The sequence below is a fragment of the Pseudorasbora parva genome, chromosome 20, assembly GCF_024679245.1.
Source record: "Pseudorasbora parva isolate DD20220531a chromosome 20, ASM2467924v1, whole genome shotgun sequence".
Classification (NCBI taxonomy): domain Eukaryota; kingdom Metazoa; phylum Chordata; class Actinopteri; order Cypriniformes; family Gobionidae; genus Pseudorasbora; species Pseudorasbora parva.
The window spans coordinates 34,673,708-34,685,958 of NC_090191.1; the positions used below are offsets into that span (position 1 = coordinate 34,673,708).

Here is a 12,251-nt window from a genome sequence, read left to right on the forward strand (position 1 = left end):
CCACCAAGTTTCCAGGGCTGAGGGTCTGAAATGTACCTGGAGAGTTGCAGTGATTAGTGCAAGATCTCAGTGGATTTGATGTGGGCACTGCTTTTCTTGTTTCTTATTTCTATATAATTCCTAAATCAAGATGCATTTACTAGATAAGTAAAAAAAAATAATTTTTAAACTTTTTTACATATTTTTTTTACTTAGTTTTTACTTAAAACAAGCTAAATCATTTTATTTCTGTTTGAAATTTAGTTTTAATCGCCGTTGAAATCGAAATTATTTTTCACCCCATCGGCAGATCATTTTGCTTGTTTTAAAATCAGAAAACAAGAAAATTACTGTATGTAATTTTACTTATCTAGTGAAAGCACATTTTCTCTTGGATAGAACATTGAAGAGATTTATGCAGATATCATGAAAGATATGTTAAAACAGCATGTGAAAAGGCAACATTTCCAAAAGGAATTAATTTATTGAATGAAATTGGGTTGAGAGTCCTCATGCGCGTTGATATAGAGAATAATCTGAAGTGAATTTTACACCGAGAGCTTGATGCAACTTCCACTCAGCGGTAAATACAACCACATGAGAATGAACAAGCAGGCATTCAGAGTGAAATCCCGAAATGCAACGTGAGCGAGATTTTCCAACGACTTTAATAGATTTGCCAGCATGTGCAAGAACTCGCAGGATTTTTTCCTTCTTGTCACTGGACAGAAGATCTCTGGTAGGTTCTGCGTGTGTTGCTGTAAATTGTCACCGTCATGTTGCTTGGAATGTGGCTACATAAAAAGGCCACTTGCGTTAGCATTTAAAGGCCTTTTAAGAGAATGCGGCCATGGTATTTGGCACAACTCTGCTACTTCTAGCAAAGCACTACTCTTTTAGAGATGCTTGAGCGTGTGGGATTAGCTACAGTTTAAGAGGAAATGAATGAGACACAAACATCAGTCACAAGAAATAAGAACTAGAAAGACAACAACCATAATGTGTCATTTGGTATATTCATTGAAATTGTAAATCGACAAAGCTGCAGCATGTCTTATCCACCATTTCAGGAATTATTTGTGTTTATTTGCTTAGGATGGAAGGAGCAGATGGAGAATCATCAGTAGTCACAAGCAAAAATAAATTTTAGGGTCTTTAAAAAATCTTTATTGAAGTATAATTATGTTTTTAAAAGTCAAAAATGAGGTGTTCATAATTTAATATGTACATTTAAATGCAGAAAACGAAGTTAAAATTGTAGAATACATCGTTTGGGAATTATTTATTTAAGGGATTCTCATTTGGAACCTATATATCAAAAATATCTTGGCATATTATCTACATACTTCCCACTATAATTCATCATTAACTGTAGGAACCTTCAATATAAACCCAAACAAAAGCATCTATTTACACTTTTCTCGGCAGTTCCCAGTATTTTAGTTCCCTTTATGCTCCAGTTATATTCCACAGTCATTATATACAAAATGGCTTGATCCCCATTGGAAGCCCATGGGAAGAGTTACGCATGTGTAGTTAGAGGGGATTATACCTTTTCTCCCTGGTTTTCGCTGTGGATTGCTGGTTGCCATGGATATTCTGTCAACATACTTGTTTGTAGGCCCAACGGCACAAAGAAGGTCCACTTCCTCTCACAAGTAGTTGCTCTACTTGCAAGTGTGCATGTCATTCATCGTCTCACAGCGTCGACACCGAACGTAACAGCACCAGACGAACTTACACTCGCAGCGCTCTACGTGCCGTACCACGTGTGTGTTGTAGCCCCGCCCACAGCACAGCAGGTTGCAGCCGTCCGGCCCGGCTGAAGTTCTGTTACACCTGCGGCCCCTGGTCCCCGTCACACCCAACCGTCGGTCCTCCAAGCAGTAATTTGGAGATTTGTTGAGGAATATTAACTCCTCTTTGGGGATAGGCATGTGGCGCTGGTCTTTGTCCTTACGTCGCACCTTACGTTTGGAACGGTCCACCACCTGAATGCTGGTCTCATAGCGCTCCTTCAGGTAGGCACCCACGCGCTCAAACGCGGCCATTGAGCGCCAACACGTCTTTACCGCACACGAACCCGACACGCCATGACAGCGGCAGTCTGTCAACATTGTTTTGGCCACCGCCTGTAAAGGAATAGGATATGGAGAGCTTTAAATATCCGCTCGACAATAGGTAGAAGCTTAGATCGGGAGAGCAGCTTGTTTTTGTAGACAATGTAGCATGCACACATGTGAACTGATTCAATTTCAGCCTTCCAACATTTTCACAATTTATTTTGACAGACTTCCTGGATTTCAAGCAAAAACGCGGAACTAATGTAAATGGCCTGGAGAGTTAAGCCCGGTTTGCTGCTATAAACCGCATTTCCAAAGACTATATAATTTTTACGGATTGAGATTTTATGTCCTTTCTTCCCTTCATGTTCTGTATTTTGTGAGCTGACGACCTTCATAAAATAGGAGCGTTCGTTTGGGTAAAGGATTATGGGGGCCCTTCTCTGACTTGAGGGGAATTTTGTCTCCCTTAAACGCTCCTTGGTGGTTTCCAACCAGAGCTGTGAACTTACAAGTGTTCTTCAGTCAAGGCTGTGGAATTCGATGCAAATCATCAGCTTTTTAGATTAATCAAGAACATGTGCGGAGATGTAACTCATTTGAATGACAAATTGCCAGAGCTCAAGAAGCCCATTACTAATTCTGTTCTTATTTGGTTGTTTTGAAATGGTTTCTATTGTCAGCTAGAACAAGTCAAAGATTCATTTGCTAGAGAAAACAGTCATGCATACAGAGAATGCAAGTTTTGAGGTGACTGAGGAAACATTGTGTTGGGTTTCAATTTTATCAATATTGAGTTTTAGAGATGAGACTAGGGTGTTTATTAACAAGGCCGTAAGATGACAAGAACTTAAATGCTTTATGAATGTTGCAAGAATGCTGTCTAAGTGAATAGGGAAGGGTGACATTTTCTTCACTGTCACACTTTTCATATTTTCTCCAATTAGAGTGAGTGAGCATCTATGTAGGGAAGCATAGCACTGAATTAAGAGAGCTCGCTAGTTCTTTTGCTGTCCCCATTTTCTCCACAGAAAAACATGATTATTTTATGATAATGAAAACTATATAAAGCAGTGACATATTTCTGTAAAAGCTGCAAGTCAGTGTGATTTTAACTTAAAAATCTGAAGAGAGATAAAAAAGACCCGATGGAAAATGAAATTTCAGCAAAAGAGTTCAGCAATGACCACACACTCCCATGAAGCATAGTAAATTGATTACATCTTTTGCAATACTTCTAGGGATTTTAGTTTATGCCTTCATAAAAGACATTAAGTCCAAGTACGTTATCTTCGTCTATTTAGTAAATTATTATACTTTTTTGTTACAAATAAAGTTTGGAATGTTATTATGTGTCTTAGAGCTGGCTGGTTTAAGTCCATGACTTCTTATTACAGCCTTTATTAAAGTATGTTTGGAGAATATTAAGTGAAAAAATAAGTGAGCAGTCACTGTTGTGCGTCTCATTTCTTTCAACATAATTCTAACTAGTAAACAATGGCCCTAACACACACCCGGCATAATGCAAATGTTTTTTGCTAGCTTCAGCCCGACGCAGTTATCATTTTCACATCCAGTGCCTTGTTGTTTAAATAGCAAATGCACTCGCGCTCATCTGTTCACTCATGGGTGTGCTGGTCTGAAAACAAGGTGTGTTCAGGCGCATTATTGGCATGTTGCTATTTTGCGACTGAAAACGACTGTGCTATGGACCAACAAAAACCTGCTCTAAAGTCAATAGCGCATTTTTTTGTGTTATTTAAAGGGCACATTAGTAATATCTGTTATTAGGCTGGAACACAACACGTGTACACTCTGCTTATTACACACACAGGGACGGGCAGCAGCACGCAAACATCTTTAAATATAATACAAATAAAAGGATTCCTCTCTGGAGGAGTGTTGTCATTCCACACACAAATTACTGTTAAACCGAATCCACCATGGTGCAACTGACTTTTAAAGGGAATGGGAGATGAGACTCTGATTGGTTTATTGTACGTTACACCCAAAACACACCCATGACTCATTAAGAGACTAGGCACAACCCTTTTGGACCATGTGTCATTAAACTAGCAAAAGTGGATTTGGACAAGCCCTATAAGTGCACCTGCGCCATGCGCTTCAGACCATGTGCTCAGATCGTTAAAATAGGGCCCTAGAAAGGGTAATTCTGTGTCACCCACCTGTCTACCAGCCTCGCTGTTATGCTGGTTCATAGTGAGTAGGGCGTCTTCACCACGGCCTGACATGTTCTTCACTGCATTGTCGATGAAGCGACGGCTGAACAAAGTCCCGAAGGCGATGTCATCGGAGCACCCGCCCCAGTGCCAGCCCTCTGTAGGCGAACCGGTGCCCAACAGGCTCATATCACACGAACACTCTGTCATATTTCCTGCACTGCAAGAGCGAGTGACTGCGTGAACCAGCCCGGCAGCCATTACTGCATAGATAAATGCTGTCTCCTTTGTCCCTTAAAAAAAAAAAAAAAAAAACATAAAAAGAGAATGTAAGCGAGATGTTGAAACAACCAGAAAATATGGGAATGTAAGACACCCAGCAGGACATCAGCGAAATGGTCTCAGTGCAGCGGTATCAGTGCAGAGGAGTCTGGGAATGTTACTTAGATTCATGGGAAAAATATTTGGGCTGAAGTTTTATTATTTATGTTATTATTATTGTGAGAACAGATCATGTTATAAAAATTACCAGCAACACTTTATTTTAAGGTGTCCTTGTTGTGCAATTATACATTTCAGTCTTGAGTAATTACCCCCTGAGTAAATGTTTATAAATATAAAGGTATGATATAAAAGTTAAGGTTAGGATTAGGACTTGGTTTAAAGTTAGTTGCAATTATGCATAATTTCAGTTATTACTATAGTAACTACGTGCGTAATAAGAACACTAAAATATAGTGTTAACAAATTTTGCTCATTAATTAAATGGCTCTGTTGTACATTTCAGGGACTGTGTAACTATATATATATTTTTTTTTTTAATCTAAATTTATTTCAGATCTTATTAAATGCCTCAAATTTTAATTGGGAGCAAACTATTTATTTATTCATAAAATTATGCTTGCAAGTCCTGTAAGGCAAATGTTTAATAGCTTACATTAAATATTTATAGCATATAATTAATTTCTGAAGAAATTTGGTTTATAAATGTTTTAACACGGCATGGTACATTTTTTTCTCAATTACTCAAGAAAAAATCTGCTATGATTTGTTTCTATTACTTAAAAACAAAGATGACCTAAACAGAGCAAGAAGTCTAAATAACTGGAATAGAATAGAATAGAATAGAATAGAATAGAATAGAATAGAATAGAATAGAATAGAATAGAATAGAATAGAATAGAATAGAATGCTGCATTTGTGATGATTGTGGTAATAATTCAGGCGTAATAAATCGGGCATACAGTATAGAGTATCAGATTCAGATTACCCTTAAAACAAGCTTGGATTGGACTGCTCTGGGACAGGAATTCACTAAAATCAAGAAACACGTTCTATCATTCCAGGTTGACTTTTTGTTTTGTAATCACTCTAATCCTGCACGCATTCAATTCAGGGCCAGATGAAGACCATAGTAAATTTAGTATAGAGATGGTTAACCTAAAACAGATGCGCATCACAGCTGCTCCCAGAATAAAATCTCTGATCAGCACATGAATCAGCATCTCATATCAATCACTAAATCTAATGATTAAAAAATATTGACAGTCAATAAAAAACATTCAGATGCTTAGAAAATTACAGAGTGATACTTTCTGATTATAAAACTTGTTTAATGACAAAATAAAATGCTGATTTTTTTTGTTCAAGTGTCTAATAAACACATATATGGATAATATATTGTAAATGATTGTTTTCTGCTTTTAGACATAATTTTAATAATTAATTAATTACTTTTAATAATAATCAGAAGGTGAATAGCCTGCCTTACCAGACTAATGCTGCACATCTAGCAATACAGGAATCTTCAAAAGACAATTTAAAAGGCTTACTTTTTTCACTATCATTAATTATTATACGAATGTAATCATTTTTATTAATGTTTTAAATGAGGAATGTTATTGCCGTTTTTATCAATTGTCGCGAAATCCTCTTTGTCCCGTGGGGCTATTTCCCCCATTGATTATTAACTTTTATTAAATAATAATACAATAAAAAAACTGCATACAGTTTAATCACATTTAAATGAAATCTATTTTAATGTGACATTGAATGCATACCACTGGTGAGCTCGTAGCCGAACACGTTCGGGTCCCGTCGGGTCGAGCAGTTCCAGCGTTCGTGTTTGAACTGCGTTTGGCACTCGGTGATGCCCAGGCGCGCGCCCTCTTTTACGCTCGGTAGAAGGTGCGGTTTGCGCGCGCACAGCTCCTTCTGCTTGTGCGACAGGGGCAAATGCGCGCAACCCAACTTCTCGGGTACTCCTACAGATGTGATGCCCAACCACCTGTGATGCGGAGCAGTGTGACACAAAGATCAGAAGCGGTTCTCCTCTCCTGTCGGCCTGGGTTGAAATGCCATAACCAGGCCCGAGGAAAAGGACACAATTTTCAAACATTTTATTCAGACATTATTTGCCAGTAAAAACAACAGCACTTATATACTTACATCCAACTTCCCTGAGAGCAAAGAGGGCAAACTGAAAGCCATATAAGGAATAAATGGTAAATTGCATGTATTCCACAACCGGTGTTATCCATGTCCACTTCATTTAACAAGCCCCGAGCTGAACGTTAGGACAGAGACGACTCATACCGATACACGTACATCTAATATGTATATCGTATGTAATCCACAAACGATGCTTTTAAATTCACAAGTCTCCTTTTATATATCCATTAAGTCGCAGGTACGAACAAAAATGTCCAACCACCAAGAAGTTACCTTCGCCATCTGTACAAACTGAAATAGACACAAAGTTATAAGCTGCTGTTGGAAAACGCGCAACTAAACACTCTCATGTGCAGTGCTCTTACGTCGCGATTGGTTGGAAAAGCTCATTAATATTCAGAAGTTACGACCGTTCTCAACACTGGTTGGACAAACCGATTCTGGCTTGGAGTTCGGTGAGAGAGTACAAAGCGAGCGCGGTGATGGGCAGAAAGAATCAAGTACACTGGGGTTTTTGTGAGGATGAAAGGACTGTGTTAAGAATAAAAAGGACATTTAACTGAGCATATTTTATATATATATTTTAAAAACAAGGTTAACATAAAAGGCAGAAGAACAGAAACCCTGACGCTTGACTAACGTTAAACCAAAAGCAAAAATGTTGAGATTTAATTATACTTAATTGATCACAGAGTTCAAATTATACAAGGTCATACACATCATTTCAATAAATTAATAATTTAAAGTACTAACAAATTGTAAATAGAGCAAATATGTAAAATTAGCCTGTTTCCCGGAGCGCAACCTTTTCACCAGTCAGTCACCACCAGCAACGAAGTTTGTCACGTTAGTTTGGCGCCATTAACATAGATAAAGTAGCCTATATTATTTTAAAAACCTTACCGTACTTATACTAACGTTTCTGTGCTTCTGTGCTATAACCTATTAGTGATGTATTATAAGCAATAATAAAAGTGATACCGACTTGTCTCACTTCATTATCATACTGCCTGAAAATGCTTGCAAGAGCAATGTGTTGTTATGGTTACCTGCAGCGTCAGGTGAAACAACGCGCTCAGCCTAACGTAAAATATATATTTTATTATTACTGAAATTTTTTATATATTTATTAATTTATTTATTTTGACTTAACTGGAAAGTTACAGAATATTGTATATTTCATATTACTTCGAATTTCGATTTTTCTTATAAAACAGAATAACAACTAAATGGTATTGCAATTTCCAATTGAAAAAACTAACTAACTAACTAACACACACACACACATATATATATAATGCAAATGAACACAGAATATATTTTGTACCCATATTATTAATAATCAACTTTAATGATTTTCATTATGATATCCAGGATATAATAAATTGAAAGCAACATATTTCTAATTTGGTGCATATTAAGGTCTACTTGCATTTTATTAGGGGGGTAAAAAAAAAGTTGTAGAAAAACATTATGTGCATTATGCAATCATAAAATCAAAAAAATCATTAGCTACAATTTAAAGAAAAAAGATGATAAAGAAATGTAATTATAGTCATAAATATATATATTTTTTAAAAGCTTATTGAATACATTTTAAAAGAAAGCGCTCTTTTTCAGCAAAGGTTTTGTTTGTATGGACTTCACCACACAGTATGTCAAATAATTTTCCTGCTAAAATATGACCTAAAAGGAAGAATTCAAAAACATTTGATAAATTCAAGAACCAATTTGTTTTAAATTATGAAAATATACATTTTTAATTGTTGGTGATGTTCAGTTACATTTCATGTTGATTGTTGGAATCATAAATTTCATGCATAGGCTACAATCAGACAAATATCTTGGCACAGTCCTTCATAAACATTCAAAGCATATGTAATAAAATGACCATAAAACGCTGAGATGCCAATAGAAAGTAATTGCGTGTAGCAGAATTTTTACAGGTCCACACATGGGTTCATGTGACACATGGGTGCATTTATTTTACTTCAAGTAACTGGTGGGAAGATAAGTTTTATGGGATATTTCAAATAAATCCTGCTAATTTTCTCTCCACAAACCACTTCCTGTTTAACGTAAATTATGGACAAATGGAATGCCATGCATTCCTGCAATCTCGAGTAAATCCAGCAAAAATATAAAAAATTCTTAACATCAAAACAGTATAAACATCCTCTTTTTTGTAAACAGCATTTAGAACTTTGTACACAGATTATTATTAAAGGCACTAGAAAACACTGGTAGAAAAATAAATGTAGAAATATGTGTGAGGAACGTAGGGCAGTAATACTATAACATACAATATACTTCATAAGACCTTTGGCATAGAACATACTTCATAAATACTTGTGAACCTGGCATGTGAAGGAAAGGGGGTGTAAAGCTAGACTTCAAAACGTTGCCCGAGCTTCAATAAAAGTGACAATGTGAGGCAGGGTGACATCAAAGGCACTCCACAGCAGCCGCAAAACCTTCCCAAAACATATTGAGAACATTTCAGCCCGTGGTTCAGCAGTAGCAGCATTGTAGGAATGGTGCATGAGCGTTGAAGGAACGTTTTTTTGAAAGGCTGTTTGAGTCTTTTTTCATCAGCGCCGCACTGCAGCCACTGCCTGCCCTTAAGCCACAGCTGCCAAAGTCATTTTGACAGGGCTTTAGGTGGTATCATTGAACCCTCCACACCCCTTTTCCATCTGGATCACTCTACACATAAACACACATACACAAACAGACACTTACTTAACTCACCCTCCGATTTACCATGTTGATACAGCATATGGTTTAGTAGATTCAGACCATTTGGTGTGCACAGTTTAGCCCTTTCTCAACACATTGAGCACATATATATATATCACAGCTAATCACACAGACTCACACACCTGAACAACAAGCACAGGTTAGCGTCACCAGCCGCTAATTGTCTTTTTGTCACTGTTGGCGAATGGTCCCATTGACGGCATGATTCGCGCACATCCTGCTGAGGAGGATCTCCGAGTACACCGCGTTCACTGGTCCCTTTACGTGGTAGGACACATCAGGTGGAGACGATGGTTCCTCGTGCTGCTGAGGCCACGTTTGCTCATTGGCCGGGTTCCCACTTTCTCCACCAAGCCTCAAGACCTTCAAATTCCTTTGGGTAGCAGCGGTTGGAAAAGGAAGCTTAAAGACCTGCAAACAAGGTAAAATGATTGGCAAAGACATTTCTGGGTCAAATTTGATTTCTTTAGAATCACCTGAGCTAACTGATGATCTATGCCAGGGATTTTCAAGCCTATACCGGAGCACTGCACATTTTGTATGTCTCCCTTATACACACAATTCAGGGCTGCGTCCGAAACCTGGAAAATGCTGCCTTCGGAGGACACATTTGAAGGCAGGAAGGCATCAATCCACGTCCAAATGTAATGTTTGCTTCTCTTACTGTCTCCTGAGAGACCTTCATCTGATCGATTTTTGAAGGCAGCATACATGTATCCTTCGCTGCCTTTGGTATCCCACAATCCTGTGCTTTCCCTTCAGTGACAGTTGAGCTGGGGGGAAAAGCTGGTCAGTTTGTGTGTAAATGTATGTTGTTGTTTTCTTTACCAATATTTTGCACTTCTGATGTAATTTCTAGTGAGAAATTACTAATGTAGTAATTACATATGTGTTTAGTTCTCACCAAAGCTCGCTCTATATTGGTGTAGATCATTAAACTGTTACACTGTCTAAAAAGAAGTCTGAATTAGTTTCGTTAGGTGCCTTTGTGCATAGAACGCTGCCTTACAAGCCATTGCCTGATAAGGCAACGGGGCAACGAGTCAGCTGCCTAGGTTTTTGGACGCAGCCCTGGTCTTGCGGCCTCTACTAATGAGATAATGAATGGAACCAGGTGTGTAAAAGGAGGGAGACATACAAAATGGGTTTGAACAGGTTTGAAAACCCCTGATATATGCCACATTATAGCATTAGTCCCCACCCACTTCTTTAGCAGAAGTATTTTTCCCCTTGGGATTTTAAAAGGTCTTTGTAAGAGTGTTATAAGCCATTAACCAAGCCAATCACCACATTGCAAAGTTTATATGAAGCAAAAAAGTACTTAAAAATGAGACAAAAAGACAAAAGGTACGATACTTTTACATATGACGCGTGACGCGAATGACATCTTCAGAAGAGTATGAGCGTACTAAACGCACACCGCCGGATGTTTCTAACCCGTTGCAAGTGCACATTTAATTTTTTTGCAGTATTTACATGGGATGTAACTCGTGGCAAAAGATTGCTCAAAATTGTGCATGCGGCGAACACCTGTGTACGCGTATAGTTTTGGCTTAATGAGAGAGAAGTACAAAGAACTACAATCCCATGAAGCATTGCAGACAATCAAATTAAAGTGGAGATATATTAAACTATTAATTCAAAGCTGTTGAATCTAAAAATGTCTTGCCACAACCCTCTGATTGGTGAAATTTTACATACAGCATTATGGGTAGTAGTTTTTCACCACAAATTCTGCAAAAACATTAAAAAAAACAGCTGATATAATGCGGGCAGACGGCTGCAACAAAAGCATATACCATTGGTTAACAACTTTGAAGCTCACAGTAGGTCTGTTTTTAATGGTTCAAAAGTTATTGTTAAAAATCTATTTCCTTATGGAGAAAATTAATGGAGTTTTTACTTCCAGAACCAGACTGTTGTACTCAGTACACAGGGAATGAGAGATTTTGGTCATGTAAGCAAATAACGTTAAGTCAATCCGTGTGTGTGGCTCTGTTCTCTGACACGGGACACATTTTTTAAATTAGGAAACTAGCCTTTATCCCATTTCAGTTTAATATCCTCTATAAATGGCCAATTCTTATTAGCTCCCTGCTCTACAAAATACTTAATGGTTAAAAACTTGTTTCCTCTGAGCAAAAACCAAGCAACTGCTCCTTAAAAACTTAAGCAAAAAGACCCTGATGTTGTGTGTTGTTAAGTTTGTCTGGTCTAAATCTGCTGGCCTGTTGTCAGATGTGGCCGCTCTACAGTGATATCAGTCCCATATGTGAGCCGGTTTGGTGTTTCTACCACCACTTCACACACTTAGTGAGCTAATACATCTGTTCCCAGCCTGCTCTTTATTGGCTAATAAAAACCCGCCTAATTTCTAATTACTCATTAACTGATCCGCAAATCACATTTAGTGTGCAGTAAAAAGGAATGGCTTCTCTTTTAAAAGATTTATGGGGCTGGAAGACTGGAAAAGTGTTGGATCTATATCCATGTATGAATGGAGTGTGATTGGTAGAACCGTTTCATTCGCACACATGTACGTGTGGATCTAAAAAATACAAAGTCAATTAGATATGCCTTCTGTGCAGTAAATTACACCCATAATAAAATAATTACAGATACAAATTTACAGCATTATCACAGACAACACTGTTCTTAAAATAAGTTACGTTCTCTGGCTCTGAATTCTGAAACAGTGATTCTCGGGTTATAAAACCAAACCTACATAGTATATTATTTAAATAAATACAAGTATCCATGCAAAGTAGGTCTTTAATCAATTTTAGTTCCTTTTAAATCATTGTATTACACATTTTAC

The 12,251-nt window shown here is 37.6% G+C and overlaps 2 protein-coding genes across 3 annotated transcripts in view; both read right to left on the minus strand.

The window, feature by feature from the left end:
* Positions 1-256: 256 nt before the first annotated feature.
* Positions 257-7,001, minus strand: wnt16 (wingless-type MMTV integration site family, member 16). 2 transcript variants are annotated; one of them, XM_067427187.1, is made up of 4 exons: positions 6,671-7,001; positions 6,283-6,509; positions 4,229-4,515; positions 257-2,111 (listed from the first exon to the last, which is right to left on the minus strand). In XM_067427187.1, the coding sequence occupies exons 1-4, from the start codon at positions 6,760-6,762 to the stop codon at positions 1,647-1,649; spliced, it is 1,071 nt and encodes a 356-aa protein (XP_067283288.1). In that variant the 5' UTR covers positions 6,763-7,001; the 3' UTR covers positions 257-1,646. The 2 variants fall into 2 exon arrangements, with proteins under 2 accessions (XP_067283288.1, XP_067283289.1); XM_067427188.1 differs by having other exon boundaries at positions 6,283-6,566.
* Positions 7,002-8,120: 1,119 nt separating this feature from the next.
* The window catches only part of cped1 (cadherin-like and PC-esterase domain containing 1), a 59,738-nt gene continuing 55,607 nt past the window's right edge, over positions 8,121-12,251 (minus strand). The window contains exon 21 of the mRNA XM_067427529.1: positions 8,121-9,844. Within this exon, the coding sequence (XP_067283630.1) occupies positions 9,605-9,844 (240 nt within the window). The 3' untranslated portion in view covers positions 8,121-9,604. The remainder of the gene's footprint in view (positions 9,845-12,251) is intronic.